Below are 16,945 nucleotides of genomic sequence, written 5' to 3'. Positions count from 1 at the left end.
GTTTCGACAACTTACCTGATGTAGCATGCCAAGTGTACCTTCAGGGCCATGTATGCGCTGACCATTGTAACCATGTATGATCTGCATATTGTAACCATGTATTTCAATGCCCTGCTGTAAACTATCACAACTTTTACCTTGGCTTATTTACGTGTGCTGTTGTTTCCTGGTCTAGATGATGTGAAATAGTTACTTGTTTTCTTCTTTGAATCTTATAAAGCGTTACTTTTTCAGCCCACGTTGTCTCAGTTTTTAGACTTAAGTTCAATGTTAAACCCGTGATATACATTGTCACGGCTTATAAGCCATTTCTTACAAGTGAATGTCGGGTAGTCTTCGGATGGTCGTGGCAGCCATAAAGAAATATAAGATTCTCATCTCTTTGCGACCGTTGCTTGGGTGGTTTGCCGCATAAATGAACACAAGAATGAGTGACACGTAAAGCGAGCTGATTAAGGTCAAGAAGAAAAAGACGGGCAGAAAAGAAGACAGAAAAATTTAACATGAGTTACTTAAAAACATACTAAAACAATCTCGGGCTTTAGTATGCGCCGTTTCGTTTCACCAGACAATAAAATACCAGACAAAAAACTGCTTCTGAATTTTAAATACTTCCGCCAAACATGTAATGTTTGGCCTTTTGCCACCAAGGAAACGGGCATTTCATTTAAAATGCTCATCATCCGACGAACCAAAAGTAGCAGCTAATTCTCCACTAAAACAAATTGCAATTCGTTTCTTTAAAGTCGCAATTGTTTTTATGTGAAGGCAGAGTGATGTAGCTTGTACCGTCCAATACATTGAAGCTTCATGTTGCCAACGATCGTGCAGCAGCGTAATTGATGCCGCGGTACGACCGCTGGCAGGTTGTTGTATCAAATATCCTATGTGCACTTTCCCAAGGCAGACAAAAAATTGATATTTTCCCGCCTCCAGCCACGCATGCCCACACCATCTGGGTAATGCGCCGGTGTCGACAGCTGTCGCGATCAATAGCACGCGCCTCAGGCGAGCTGCTCCGGTCCCAACACTACCCAAGCTTTCTAGTACACTGTAGCATTACTATGTATTACCACTGTGTCTTGCTGCACGAGCTAGACGGCAATGTTCTTTATCTCTCTGGCCTACTGTTGGCGAGTTACGTTTCCTGCACTCTCGCGTGGCCGAAGTCGTGCCCGCAAAGAGATGCAACTCCATGCGCCCGATCGCCTCGTCGTCAATTATGCTACGAACTGTGTAGCGGATGGTTCCCGCTCGCCCTCCTTGACCGACGAGCTGTTCGGTAGTCAAGTGGCAACGTGTTGGCTTAGCGCCACTAAGTCTTCCCTTAATTTCTAACAGTAAAATTTACGTCACGCCACCTAAACACCGATTTAGTTTCCACCCTAAATTTAGCGACTACCTCATAATAAAACATGCAGCTATCGTGCATCCACCCCTCATCAAATTTGGCTAGCGTAAGTTGCTAGTAGGGAACGGCGGTTAACTTATTGCCGCAGTTAAATTTAACCGGATTCGAGCAAATGGGTCCAGGGGTGATTTCATGACAGTTGGAACCTGTCTCCTACCATGTACAGCTTGAAAACGGGCGCGTTTGGCGCCGACATATTGATCTCATTCGAAGCAAAAAATGCGAGATGTCAAACCCTACTCCAAGGGGCAGTGGAGACATGTTGGGCTATACTGAAAACTTTGCGTCCATTTGGACCGACGCATACCTTACCACTGACCAAGTATTTACACCGGCTATGGAACAAGAAGCTTAATCAAGCGCCATGTCGAGTGCGGAACAGAGTCACTAGGATGGACAATCAACGCTGCTCTCGCAGCTTTCATATTCAAATACGAGTGTGCCCCCATCAGTACGCCCGCAACGTGAACATCGTCGTCCTCGGTATTTGCATGACAACGTTTACACTCCGTTGACCCTTCAAATTAGACTGCAGCCAAAGCTACAAGCGTGGGCTAGCTCGCACTTTTCACTTTCAGATCTGCCTTTTTAGCGCGAGCGCTCGTTCGGCGGAAGAATGTTTTAAAGTCGTAATCTTGTGCTCTCGTGCTGCTTGCATTGGCTGCAGTAAACGGAGCATAGAGAGTATTCACTGGACGCCATGTTCGTGGGTACCGTTTGGAGCGCATGCCCAGAACGAGCTCCCTATAGAGAATATTCACTGGCGGCCATAGCTGTGTGCGCGAATGCTGAGCGCGTGCTGACGGCGTGCTTCCACAGTTCTTTTGCAACGTGCATTCCGCACCCCTTAGCAGCCTATTGATCAATAGGCTGCTAAGGCCATCAATAGCCTTAGCAGCCTATTGATGTGAGCTCGTTCTGAGCATGCGCTCTAAACAGCACCCACAAATATGGCGTCTAGTGAATACTTTCTATAAGAGGTTGCCGAGACCGGCAATTTTGATTGAGTATTCGCTTGCGACCAGAGCTGTGCGCGCGACTGCTGAGCGCGTGCTGGTGGCGAAGCTTCCATAGTTCTTTTGCAACGTGCAATCCACACCAACAAGATTGTTAGTCTAAGCAAATTATTATTGTAAAATCGTCCCAAGCTTGCGCTCTAAACATTGCCCTCAAATATGGCGTCCAGTGAATCGCTGGAGCGAGCGCACGAGCTTGCAAGCACGTGAGGCACGAGACCGGGCGAGGACCAGCCTGCCATGCAAGCCGCGTTCGGGCACCGACCCCCCTCGAGCCAGAGCGGCTTTTTCGTGCTTACCTTAATAGCGCCTAAGCCTACAATAAGTTAATTTCACCTGGTATATAACATTCTGCATTTCATATACATCGCCAGACATTGAAGAGAATGGTCGCTGACATTTTATTTTATAGCAATGTACTCCGTGTTATTTAAAGTTCATACTTTTTGCAATACGCCGACGGCATAAACATTTATAAAGAAATAGAGGCACTCAAAAATTACATTACGCTTCGGAAGACCGGATGTTCATTTTACAAATTAAACTCTGAAAACGACATCCGCTTGACCCCTTTAAAATAAAAGTAATGACATTTCCTCGTAAGGCTCAGAGTACCTTTTTCGCGTATAGATTTGATGGTGAGCCGATGTTGCAAGAAAGTGATGACAGGGATCTTGGGGTGGTGTTTGACTCGGCTCAGACATTTGACAGTCATTTAAACAGGGCTGTTCACACGTATCTACAGAGGTTTTGCGCCGTATCTCGCCTAACGAAGGAGTTTATAAGCTCGTACGCATTGCTTACTTTGTTCCGTTCATTAGTTAGGTATCAGATGAAGTGCACTTCTGTCGTATGAAACTGCATTTTCTTTAAAAAATAAGCCTGTAAGTGGCAAAAGAGTTCAAAACAAATTTATTTTCATCTTCACACAGACGAAAAGCTGCGACAGCTGAGGTGTGACGTTGGTGCCGCTAACGTGCAATTGCGGAGCAGATGGACGGAATAAACGGTAAAGTTGTGAGCGCGCACCATAGAGCCCGAATAGGCGTTTCGTTCTAAACCGGGTAACAAAGCGGACAAAACTTTTATAGCGTTTTGAAGCAAATGAGGGTGTATTAAGCAGAGAGAATTTCGTGAACCTGATAAACAATTGTTTTTGAACGCAAACTAGGACTGTCTTTTGGTAATTGAAGAAACCTTCGAAAATTGCGCGTCCAAGTTTGAAGTTGAGGAAACGACGACACTGCATATATATGCATGAAACATTCCCTGTCGTTAGTGTGGCCCACTGATCTCTATGACAATTGCTGGATCGCGTTTGCCCGCTCCGCGAGTGCGGTCACTGGCGGCCATCTTTAGGTAGAGTTATATCACCTCTAGCCAATGTAAGCTGCTGCAGCCGCTATCATCCATCCATGGCAGATAGCGTTTTGGCAGGTGGGTTGGCAGGCTGCGGTCAAAATAGCGTGGGTGATATTTCGTGCTTGATTAAAATTATTTGACGAAACATGTTTTTGAAACCCGGCGTGAACAGTAGTCCGGTTTCTGAGGACCTGGTAAAAGTTTCACGAAATCGAAGCACCGCGAGAAAAGCAGCACAGCACGTATCGAAAGTCGCATCGAAAGAAGCATCGAAAGCAGACGACGGTAGGGAGTCTGCTTTTGATGCGAGCTGCGCTGCTTTCCGCCGGTGCTCCGCTTTCGTAGAACTTTTTCCGGGTCCTCAAAGATGAGGCAACTGTTCACGCCGGGTTTCAAGAATCTGCTTCGTCGAACAACTTCAATCAAGCACGAAATGTCACCCACGGTACAGTGTACTAGATCTACGGCTGTTTTTATGGCAGCCTGCCGCCATTGCGCTGTCCGCCATATTACTATGATGGCTAGAGATGATATAACTCTACCTAAAGATGGCCGCCAGTGACCGCATTCCGGTGCATAGGAGGAGCTGGTCAAACACGATCCAGCAAATAGACATAGAGATCAGTGGTGTGGCCACTTGAACGTCTTATGCACTCTTTTTGTACACAAACTAACACCGCAATGTGGTCACTGAAGAACACTTCCAAACTCGAACACTCAAATTTCAATCATGTAGCCCCGCTTGATTTCATGCCCATTGTTTCAACGTTTTAACACCTACCTAGTTTTATTCGCTTTTATCGCCCGAGAACCTTCCTGGCATGATTAGAAACAACGCTTTGTTTGTATTGTTTTCATTATCAGCATTATCATGTCTATGTTTCTGCGTGACTCCAGGGTGGCACCTGACGTCATTAAGTCTCGTGAGTCTCGTGACGTCACTGTGCAACATGGCTTGACATGACCATGTCACGTCATGGTGCCAGTTGACGCCAGGTAGCAGGGTACATTATGCACGGCACGACGTGAGTGTCGTGTCGAGAGGCCTGACGCCAGTGACGCGACGTAATTGAATAAGTCGTGTCAGTGGTGTGACGTCAATATGGAGAGCGTTCGACAGCGCGAAACCCGCGAAGTGTGTAACTCACTGCTATCGTAGTAAAAAACAACACAGTTCGTCCCAAAAACGTTCAAAGACGGTTAGCTGGCCTGGATGGACGAATTAATTAAGATTGGTGCAGCAGTTCGGGCGGTAGAGTGTGCCGCCTAGCATGCAAAAGCTTCACTAGGCTAGCCATGACTTCGCTAAAGGGCGCGACACCCTCAGAGATCCAATAATGTGCCGGTGCGCTCACTGGTGGCGTTTGCGATTCCAGATAGGTGCATTAAATCAAACCATTATGTAAATTTATGATTGCTACTTTGACACACTTTACATTTTTTGTGCGGCCTGCACTATATACGTTTGAGCATGCTGTCCGAAACGTGCTCATGCTGGAAAAGGTTTGAAAAGTTCCTGTAAGCCAGCTCAGAACAAGAAAGGAACAATTCGAAGAAACATACACACCCGGCGCTGTTTGTTACATCTCAGTTTAGTCAGAGAACACGAACCACCACATTAACATTATGAACCAATCACTTCACGAGAACTTGCATATAACCTCTCCATCCTCTCTTTTTGCGCGGTTTCTATTTCGCAGTACATCACCAACACGTCCAAGTTTTCACTATTGTACAGATTAGCTGTGATATGCTGCATTTCAACAAAAGATCTGAGGTAGAGCTGACTCTAGAGCTATACACATGGGAGCGCGTTCAAAGCTGTAAAAACGTCACTCTCGCGGGTAGGTGTAGATTCGCAATAAGACAAATGTATGGGGACATACCAAGTGACAACACAAAGCATGACAGGGATTTTCGTGCATTATGTAAAACTCACTAAATGTGTTTTGCATCATCTGCCTGGGAAGGTAACGAATGTATTTATATCACAGTATCAACTTCTTTATTAATATTTTGGTCTGTTGGCTACTCATGCATCTAATTTAGCATTGCCTTTCCTTGTTCTTTAAATAGCAGCATTATGGATTATTTTGGATTCGTCCAAAATTGTAGTCCTTTACATATTAGTATAAGCAAAAAAGTGGAGTACACATAATGAACAAATACGACAAAACCCAAATTGTGTCAAAGCATGTAGCGAAGTACATATTAAGCGTGTTGCCCTTTATTATTATTTTTTGTTGTAATACTAAATAGCGTGTATGGTTTTAAAAACTTTAAAAGTTCTTAAAAATAGCTTCAATCTTGAACTTTTTCTAGTGAGACTCGTAGTAATCGTCGTCGTCGATCACTACACTGTGCAGTCCAAGAAAGACTCTTGAGAAGACTTCCACAACTGTGGCACTGAAAAAAAGAAAACAACAAAACGGAAGCTTTGTTAATCAATAGAAAACAAAATAAAAGGTGTCAACGAATATGATATAATAATGAGAAATTATTATCGTAGTAACTTTTTATTACTCCTTCTTTTTCTAAAATGTAAATAAATGTTAATCTCTGTGATTTTCTCGCACATCCCGTGCCACACCCCTTTCGTATTAACTTGATAACACTCACGTAACAGCCTGCGCATCTAATAAATGTCTGGGTATTCATCTCACCTTTGACATATCATAAACTATACTTACGTAACATCGGTCATTGCGGATATTAATCGTACTTTTTGATATTTGCGCCGAAACCTCAAACTTGATGCACCCTACGTAAAACCACTAGCGTAAACTACACTTATAAAATCCAGATAAGGCCTAACCTGTATGGTCTCCAATGCAGTCATACCTAAGAAAACTTCTAGAATCTATTTAAAACAGAGCCCTTTGTTTGGTTCATAATAAATACTCAACATATACCAGCATACAAGGAGTATGCCAATCAGCTAACCTTCATTCACTTTCCCTTCACAGTCAAGTGACAAGCCTTTCTTTCTTTCGTATTTTTTTAATCACAATACCTACCTCAGAAAAACATTACTATCACCTCTGCACCGTATTTTTTTTTTCTCGATTGCGTTTGGTAAAATCAGCTGTTCTTTACCAGGCCTCTGCATTACCTTTGACTTTCGAGGATTGCAACTCACTACCACATAGCATCGTTTCTATAAATGATACTACTCAATTTGTTGAATACAGTACCCTCTTTCTATCTAACCTATAGCTAAGTAGCTTACAGTGTTATATTTGTGTTTAATGTTCTACTTTTTGTTTTATTGCCGTCCCCTCGTATAAAGCCCCACACCCCTTCGAACAAAATAAATGTTGATGATGATTATCATGGTAATCATTCATACGAAAGACGCCTCTAAACCTTTTCTGGCTATACCTGTTGTGTGTGTATAAAGCAATGTCACAGGTTCCTATTCTCACCACCAGGGTGCACTGGTCTTTGCCCTATAAATTGTGTCTTCGCCATATTAAATTTGTTCTTTGTGTGCTGTTGCTCTGCGTGGGAGCGTCTGCTCTTTGGCGCATCGGCGCGACACAACAATGGCGACGAGGCTCGGATGGAAGATCGAACGAACCGAGTAATAACGTGGCACACAGCACAATGCCGAAGTTCACGGAGTTCAAGCCGGAGGAGGACGACGTCGACGAATATCTCGAACGCTTCGAGATTTTCCTTCGAGTGAAAGCTGTCTAGACGGAAGACAAGGCCGTGACGCTGCTGAACTACATCGGGAAAGCGTCGTACTAGGTTCGGAAAACCTTGCTCGTCCCAGACTCGCCGGTATCGAAATCGTACGACGTACTTTCCGAGGTGCTGAAACGCCACTACGCGCCCAAGCGCTTAGTGATTGCAGAGTGCACGAAGTTCCATTGGAGAAATCAAGAGGTCGGCGAGAGCCTAGCGGACTTCTCCTTGGCTATCAAGAAGCTCGCCCAGACATGCGCGTTCAAGGACTACCTCGACCAGGCTCTTCGGGACCGGCTCGTGGCGGGGTGTCGCGACCCTGAGGTTCAGCGGACACTCATCCAACTCGACGACGATTACTTCGACGAAGTTCTATGGTGGGCCTGGCCAAAGAACTTTCTCTGCGCAAAACGTACGAGATACGACAGCCCGGCGTTCCGGACTCAATGGACGTGCACCGCGTTCAAGGTGATGGTGAAGGACACTCCGGGTGTCCGCCTTCCGACACTGCATCGCCACAGGTCCAGTATCAGCGTACGGTAGGCCCTTGTTTTAGATGCGCTGGTACCCTGCATGCTTCCGAGAAGTATCCGTTTTCGAAAGCAAAGTGTTTCAAATGCGGGAAGCAGGGGCACACTAAGGCGGTGTGTAGGGCCAAGCCTAAGACTACTTCGAACACCAAGCGCGGACCTTGGAGTGTAGCCTGTATGCGGAAGAATGACGCGTCTGCGGCATTCCAGAAGGTTTTGGAAATCGAAGGAAAACCGGTGACGATGGAAATCGACACTGGTTCAGCAGTTACTTTGATGCCAGAAAGAATGTATGTGAATTTTTTTTTTCACGTGCCCCTTGAGGCGAGTGACATGCGTCTCCGAACGTACACCGGGGCTCTAGTGCCAATCAAGGGTGTAGCGAGCGTTAATGTAAAAAACGGGGAGCTACCAAGCGAAAAGTTACCTTTGATTGTGGTAAAATCCGCGAATGCCCAGCTGCCAGCTCTTCTAGGCAGAGACTGGATCGAGCAGTTAGAAATTAACTGGTCGGGCGTAGGTCGCATTGAGAACGAGACGATGACAGACTCATTGAAAATGTCGTTCCCTAGCGTTTTTGAAGGTACAGTGGGGCCGGTAAAGGGTTTTCAGGCAAGGATTGTACTGAAAGAAAACTCTCAATTTGTGTTTTGTAAACACAGAGTGGTGCCATACGCATTCAGAGAGCAAGTAGAGAGTGAGCTTGAAAAAATGGTGGCGCAGGGCATTCTGAGGCCTGTAAAAAGTAGTGAATGGGCAACACCCCTTGTTGTGGTTCCCAAGCCAGGGGGTAAAGTTCGCATCTGTGATGACTACAGTGTGTCCGTAAACCCACAGGTGACGGTGGATCACTACCCATTACCGAGGGTAGATGAGGTGTTCAACAACTTTCGGGGGTGTGGCATCTTTGTTATTTTAGATCTAAAGAGTGCGTACTTGCAGTTAGCCCTTGACGAAGCGTCGCGGATACTGCTCACAGTGACCACTCACCTAGGATTGTTTGAGTTTTTACGTATGCCTTACGGAGTCTCGAGCGCACCAGCAATTTTCCAGAGTGTAACGGATAAGATTTCGTTGGGCCTAACCAAGGTAGCGTGCTCTCTTGATGATGTACTGGTGGGTGGCGTAGACCAAAACGACTGCAACCAGAGAGTCTTGGAAGTGTTGAAACGCTTTCAGGAACATAGACTTCGTGTGAATCAGGACAAGTGTCAATTTTTTGTACGCGAAGTGCGTTACTTGGTATACTTGTTGAGTGACCAGGGTTTAAAGCCATGCCCTGAGAAGGTAGAGGCTATCAAAAAGGCACCCGCACCGAGTAACGTGACGGAGGTTAAGGCATTTGTGGGGCTGCTAGCTTTTTATGCTCGTTTCCTCCCAGACTTAGCTGCCACACTGGGACCTTTGTATGAACTCTTAAGGAAAGGCAAGAAGTGGCATTGATCGGAAGAATGCCAACAGGCTGTAGACAGAAGCAAAGATCAGTTGCGCAGTGCTGGGGTAATTGTCCTCTACGACCCTAGTCTACCACTTCGAGTGACGGTCGAAGCATCCAGCTACGGCCTCGGAGAAGTCTTAACACAAGACATGGGAAACGGGGACTACAGACCTGTGGAGTTTGCGTCTAGGACGCTTACTGTGGCTGAAAAGAACTACGCACAAGTGGAAAGAGAGGCCTTGGCACTCATATTTGCGGTCAAGAAATTTTACCGGTATCTCTTTGGGCGTTCGTTCACCCTCGTAACTGACCACTACCCGCTAACGTCGATCCTGGGACCTAAGTATACTACCACAGCCATAGCTGCTAGGATCCAGAGGTGGCGCTTGTTACTTGCAGAGTACAACTTCAAGCGGGGAGCTCGGGGATGCTGATGCCCTATCGAGACTTCCTCTGAAGACAACGTAGGAGAGGAAAGTATGTTGAAATATTTTTCACCCGCAGAGCAACCGCTTCTTTCAAGTTCTGATGTGGGGAAAGAAACCCTCAGCGACCCCTTGCTGCAAGGTGTCCTTGAACACACCAAGAGAGGTTGGCCAACATCCGTGCAAGATCCGGGGTTGCAACCCTTCTGGCACAGGCGCTGTCAACGGACCAAGGTTGCCTATTCTGGGGGATTAGAGTCGTGATTCCACAGGCACTACTGGCTGCGGTCCTCAAGAGCCTGCATGAAGAACATCCAGGAATGGTGCGTATGAAACAACTTGCGAGAGGGCAGTGTGGTGGCCCGGAATCGATGCCATGATCGAGAACAAGGTGCAGTCATGCGAGATCTACCAAGCGGTCCAAAACGACGTTCTTCCAGTACCACTCCAGCCATGGAAGATGACCTCGCGGGTCTTTGAACGTGTTCATTTCGACTTTGCAACCAAGTCGGGAACCAACCTGTTTGTTTTGGTTGACAGTTTTTCTAAATGGGTTGAGGTCCTGCTCATGTCTTCCACAACCGCACCCCAGACAGTCGAGAAACTTATGGCTGTCTTCGCACAGTTTGGGCTACCCGAAGAAGTGGTGACTGATGGAGGCCCCCAGTTTCAAATTGAGGAGTTCAAGGACTTCTTGAAGGATCAAGGAGTGGTGCACACCATGACGCCACCCTATCACCCGGCTTTGAATGGCGCCGCGGGGACGGCTGTGCAAACAGTCAAGCGAGCGCTGCTCAAGCAAGTACCTGAATACGACCTCCAAGGGAAGAGAAGGAATATCCAGGAGAAGTTGTCGTGTTTCCTACTTGCCTACCGGACGACACCACACACAAGTACTGGAAAGGCACCTGCAGAGCTCTTCCTGGGACGGCTTCCGCGGACCCGACTGTCGCATCTCAAGCCAGGTGCAACGTCCCTTCCACGACGAGAGAAGCAAAACAAGAAAAAGGAGCTGGCTGACAAGCGCAGAGGTCCAACGAAACTCTTTCAAGTGGACGACAGAGTTTGGGTCAGAAATGTGTGGGGGGAGAGAGAAAACTGGACTAAAGGAATTTTAAAGAAAGTAATCAGTCCGGTTACATACCTGGTGCGGGTGGCTATCCAGATTCGTTATGTGCATGCTGATCACTTGCGCTTTCGAAGTGAGGGCTCGCCCCGATCAGCCTCTTCGGAGAGTGAATCGAGTGACAGTGAGAGTGTTGATGAACCAGGCGAATGTGAGGTGCCTATGCCACTGAATGCTGACAGTGGCCTAGCTGCTCAGGAAGTTCGACGGTCGAGCAGAGCTCGACGCCCTCCAAATAGACTGGTGTACTAGTGTTCCTTTATGTAAGTGTAGAGGATTGTTGTGTATGTATAAAGCAATGTCACAGGTTCCTATTCTCACTACCAGGGTGATCTGGTCTTTGCCCTGTAAAATGTCTTCGCCATATTAAATTTGTTCTTTGTGTGCTGTTGCTCTGTGTGGGAGCTTCTGTTCTTTGGCGCTTCGGCGCGACACAACAATACCCTTATATTTTTTTATGATTGTAAAAGTGAAAAGGCAGGCCTAAAAATGTTGTACACGCTTTTAATGATTTAAAACGTATATGGCCAATATAATGCTTTAAGGCGTTCAAATATGAATGATTAAATAAGGCGCTGAGAATAACATCAATTACCGAGAACATCAGTACAATAAAAGCGAACACGTCAAATATGCAGGTGTACGCCGTCCAGAACGCATTATTCCGCTTCTGATCGAAACTCTCGATTTCAATTAAATACGTGACACCAATTTTTTGTCTGTGTATGTTTCTTAGAAGCGAGATTATCAAGTGTGAGCAGACCATAGAACAAGCCGACCCTCCTACACATAAACTCGCTGTTTCATGCCAAGAAGAACTGCAAAATAAAAAGAAAACGCTCATAGCCACTTGTTATGGGCTTTTTTAATTTTGTTTTCGTATGCCCCATACAAAACGGTGCGATCACAGTTTTAGAGGAAACCAGACATTGAATACATACAACCTGAACCTCTTTCCACCAGGGTAGCTAAACTCGTGGAGCAAAACATTCTTCGCTTTTTGACGTAGCGGGGGGAGTGACCAAAAGAACGCCGCAAAGTTTCCTCCTCCCTGCGTGCGCTCAACTTCGCAACTTCTGACGAAAAATCCCCCGCGATCCCTAGGAGGTGCATGAGAGCACGAGACAGCGCGGGGAGGCGAGCGTTCACGCCGTTCACTGTACGTTGTCTTTGAGCCCTCTAGCGCCGACAATCCCGTCATGCCTCGCCCAGGCGAGGAGCGAGAGCAGACGACGAGAGTTCGTCTACTACGATGAGGCATTCGCAGAGCGGAACTGAAAGAAAAAGTTGGTTTTCTGCTCGAAAACGCGTCCCGCGGGCCACAAACTCAAATGCGAGCTTGAATTGTAAGCGTCTGATATTTCACGAAGGGAGAAATCGACGGCCCGTGTTTTATTTGCAAAATTTGAGTCGTTTTGTAGCCATATACAGATATTATATACAGTCGCTGAAACCTACCAGTGTGTAATGAAAGGCCCAGGACAACCACAGAGGCCGCGAGATCTAGCATCATTTGTGTATGGGTGAAAAGTAGAGCATTTTTCGACAAAGCTCCCACAGCAGAAACCTGTGACGGATTCACCCAACGTCCGGGAAGGCTAAACATGAAGACGTTGCCCAAGACTCAAGCAACGACATATTTGAACGGCAGCTATCTTGCCCCGTCATATTTTGTTTTGAGGAAGCTCTCGTTGTCAATTCTTTCACCAGGGAAATAAAAAGTCTTACGAAACGTATTGCTGGATGTTCCAAATAACTAGATTTAAGCCGTATCCTTTCAGTGGTTCACTCATAATACAATGCTTAAAACGAAGCAAGCTCTTGCGCGTACAGTGCCGTCAATTTTCTCAAGTGTATGCTTTTTTGTAGTCAGCTGGTTTCGGGAACTTACGCCGTCTGTAGATATCACTGACAGCCGAGTTACTTATGTGGAAGTCATCGCAAATGTAAGTTCCGCGTTGCAGCAACCGACGTTTATATAGATAAACGATGGCAGCGACTGGCACTCTCGCGTTCCCACCCATCACGTCGAACAAAAAGGCGCTAGTTTCGGTTTGAGGTCGGTACTTTTCTGCAACATCTATGGCGACAGCATCAGTCTGCACTCGGTGCATTCGGCAAGTTCGTTCGGGGCCTGTTCTCCGTGCAGCACTCCGCGGGTGCAATGCATTAGAATTCTCACAGTGCAAGTCTGGATCGCGAATCGGGAGCCCGTCACTGGCCTCACCGGCGGCCATTGCCGGACGACAGGCAATACGCCGCGTCCTGTGTAGTTCTCCCTTTGTTTTCGTCCTTGTTGCTTTCGCCTATTGCACCATGAAGCAATACATGCAAGTCTAAGGGAGAAACACGCAAAAATTGGGAGCTTGTACGCGGTGCTCGAGGGCGAGCATTTTATGACGTGCTGCGATGATTATGTCGGGTTCTTGGAGATCAAATAGACAGTCGTCAAACGTATGAACATAGATTTAAAAAAAAATTGGCCGGAGCACGATTGACTTTACCGACGTCGCTTGCTTCGGTTGCTAAATAAATGGCACGTTCAGCGACTAGACGGCACGCTCCGAGTTTCAGTTTGTCACGGAAGCCCTCACAGCAGTTCAAAGAAAAAGCTTTCACGATGAAGCACTGTGTACAAGCGGTCAAAACGATGCGAATGTCCCCAGCAAAGGCATTCTAACTTATCGTTTGCTGAGCTTTGATGACTCCGAAATCACGGATGACTCCACAATAACTCTCGGTAGCCCTTGTCTCATTGAACAGTTAACGCCCAACAAAGTCACCCTGGACCTTCAACCACACAACATTTAGTTAAACAAGATTAGTATTCTAACGCGTTTAATATTCTTGCCCACAATATTAACTGTTATTTGCGGAAACACGATAGAAGTTTCATGGTAGAGAACAACCTACTAGCGTAATAAAATAGCGTTTTCCCGTTTCTCCTATAGCATGCATAAGATCGTGTCAAGCGATGACTGCCGGTGGTGCCGCTCGACCCCGGAAATACAGACCTCTATCCGCGATCTAGCCTCCTAAGAAATCAGTGGTGCCAGTGCTATTAGCCCTTTGATGCCCAAACTACTTTCCCGGTGAAAGAATGAGGTGAAACTTTCAGGGTTAATTCAAAACGAGTAAAAAAACGATTTGCAACAAAAATTTAAAAATTGGCTTTAATGGTTATGCTTTTGTGGAATGTTGCTTCTGAGCTACATTGGGCATTCGGGACCACTACTTAGTGTGAAATGCCATGAAGCAGTTTCTGCTGGGGATCAGGCAGAGATGCACGTTGCACTTGCTGCAGTAGAGGAAACTGAATCCTTTTGAGCAGGACCTGCAGCGTTGCCTTTTTTTCCCAATGACTGGCCAGTGCTGAACACCGTCGTACCGAACATCGTCCACCGGCTTCTGCATTCTTGGATGCTTAGCGCTTTGATTTGGCGATGCTTCGTCTTCTGAACGAGACTGCCGTTTTTGTTTATTGGCATTTCTCAAGCCAAGCGCCTCAGCCACATGCATCCTGAATCTTAGCAGCGAAAGTGGCTTTCGGGTGTCTGTCGCCTTGCAATGACGCTTGTAGAGCAACCAGGCATTCACGATGGACACATCAATGGTCCAGTAGAAGATCCTCATGTGCCACTTTCGTGACTTGTGGTCGGTACGATATAACTCGATGAGCATATCTGCGAGGTCGACACCTCCCATTGAGTCATTGTACTCTTTTACTGCAATTGGTCGAGTCACTTCTATCTGTTTTTTTTCTTTGTTGCTCCAACGGGTGCACGTGTCAGTAGGCTGAACGCCAGCGTAACTTGACACCAACTGTACAGTTGCATTGTCAAGCCACTTGATGACTTGAACCCCACTTTCAGCATCTAGTTTGTAGTCCACGGCACCCCTACCTTGACTTTTTAGCTCGAAGTCCAGAGCCAAGGGGCATTTTTCAGTTCGGTCTGACCTGACAGTTCCCACTAACAGGTAGCCCTCTTTTTTTAGATGTTCAACCAGACGCAAACTGGAAAACCAGTTGTCGAAGAAGACTTTGTGGTTTATCCCTTGTGGTAGGTCCCTGACAAGATCAAGAACGATATCTCCAGAGATCCCTAATCCATGGTCTGTTGCAGTGCCTTTACCTTCATAAATGACAAAATCGTGCATTATGCCCGACGAGCTGGCCCTCGTGAACACCTTGAAGCCCCATTTGTGTGGCTTCGCTTTGATGTACTGCTTCATCTGGCTGCGGCCCTTGAATGGTATGATTTGCTCATCGATGCTTTGCTTTTCTTCCGGTGGCACCAGTCTTAGGTTCTGTCGGAGCGCGTCTATAATGGGACGGACTTTGAAGAGCTTGTCATGTCCCTCGCTTCCTTTTGGTTTCTGCTCCATGTTGTTGTTCATGTGTAAAAAGCGATGTATCTCCTCAAACCTGTTCCGGCTCATCAGGTCTGCAACAGGTGCATATCTTGTCCCACCCTGCCAGAACATTCTGAACTGCGGCATTTTTATGACACCACAGAGCACAAGGATAGACAAGTACTTCCTCATCTCTTCGCCAGTAACACCCAAACTCTTGCCAGACTGTTGCACACTGTAGAGGTTTGTTTCAAATGTGAGTCTTTCGCACATCATTTCATCAAAAAACTTCGCAAAGTACTCGTATGGAGTGGGAAGTTCTTCAGGGGGGGGGTGGCAATGATCCTTTCCACTCATGATCAGTGAACACAATGTCATCTCGTATCCATTTTCTAGAATCCTTTCTTTTTGATGCCATCCGGGATTGAGGAGGAACTGACGGCTTGGTTGATAGTGTCTCTGATGGCCTGTGTGGTAAGCACGCTTCCTCTTGAGCGTTCATAGAGGTATCAATGTCCCTCACGACTTCCAAAGGGCAGAGATTGATAAACTGAAGGTCAGCCGCAGGGTCATAGTCAGGGTCATCGGGATCACTGTCAATCTCCATATCAGAAATATCCCCATCAGGCAAAAATATTAGCTCTTGAATTTCTTCTTCAGTAAGGTGTCCATTTCTTCCGGTACCACTCATCTGGACAGTAAAAAATATTACACCAACATATTTCATTTGAATATTTTTATCAATGAGAATGTAACTATTACAGTAATTAAATTACACTGAATATCCATACTTTATATGGCGATAGAACAACATAAATCGAAGTACGACTGAACCACGAAGATCTGAACCACTAGTAACACGAACGCCCAATGTAGCTTCAGAGCTACAAAAGTTTGTGTTCCACTTAGGGTTAGACAAACCAGACAAAAACTAATATATTTGTTAATGAACGTTTTCCGTTACGAGTTGAGATTGCATTCAGACGCTTATTTGTCTCGAAAGACTATTGGGTAATATTATATTTAGAATAGTACTTACATTGGCGGAGCACCCAAAAAAACGTGGCTGCCGACGCAAGCAAGTTGGGGTATAGAATAAAATCAGGGCACGTGCTGCCATCTATGTTGTAGGTGGCGAAACACAAGGTGTTGCATGAGAGCTACAATGGGCATTCGCGGTTCCTGGCGTCTTTGGTATGTAGAAAAAAAATATTCTTTGGAGTGTTGCTCCTGAGCTACTGTGGGCATCAAAGGGTTAGACATAAATCGTTTATTTGCATCGGTACACCCATACCTGCCGGATGTCGGGACGAAAACAATATTGGCCGAAAACCGGCCAATATTGAAGCCGGTTTTCGGCCGATATTGCCTCGACACTCGCCAAGAAGCAACGTGCTGTATCGGCGACTCGCTTGTGTAATTTATTTGTTATGTCATATTATTGGGCCCCGGGCCACTGTGCACACCCCAAAAACGAAATGTACTGTGGTAATTACACCTTGACGAGAAGCAGGCACGTAGCCAGAATTTTGTTTAAGGGGGGGGGGGGGGGGGGGGGCGATGACAAAGTGCTCCATATAAGGGAGCGAGGAGA

At 46.3% G+C, this 16,945-nt stretch overlaps 1 protein-coding gene across 1 annotated transcript; it reads right to left on the bottom strand.

The window, feature by feature from the left end:
* Positions 1-14,065: 14,065 nt before the first annotated feature.
* Positions 14,066-16,590, bottom strand: LOC115320811 (piggyBac transposable element-derived protein 3-like). Its single transcript, XM_040498840.2, has 2 exons — positions 16,391-16,590; positions 14,066-16,042 (listed from the first exon to the last, which is right to left on the bottom strand). Exon 2 carries the CDS (start codon positions 15,727-15,729, stop codon positions 14,230-14,232), a length of 1,500 nt encoding a protein of 499 aa, XP_040354774.1. The 5' UTR covers positions 15,730-16,042; positions 16,391-16,590; the 3' UTR covers positions 14,066-14,229.
* Between the last annotated feature and the right edge of the window lie 355 nt (positions 16,591-16,945).

Source organism: Ixodes scapularis, unplaced genomic scaffold, assembly GCF_016920785.2.
Source record: "Ixodes scapularis isolate PalLabHiFi unplaced genomic scaffold, ASM1692078v2 PGA_scaffold0__279_contigs__length_252992795, whole genome shotgun sequence".
In the NCBI taxonomy this organism is placed as follows: domain Eukaryota; kingdom Metazoa; phylum Arthropoda; class Arachnida; order Ixodida; family Ixodidae; genus Ixodes; species Ixodes scapularis.
Note: the sequence above shows the minus strand (reverse complement) of the source record. Positions and strands in the feature narration are given on the sequence as shown.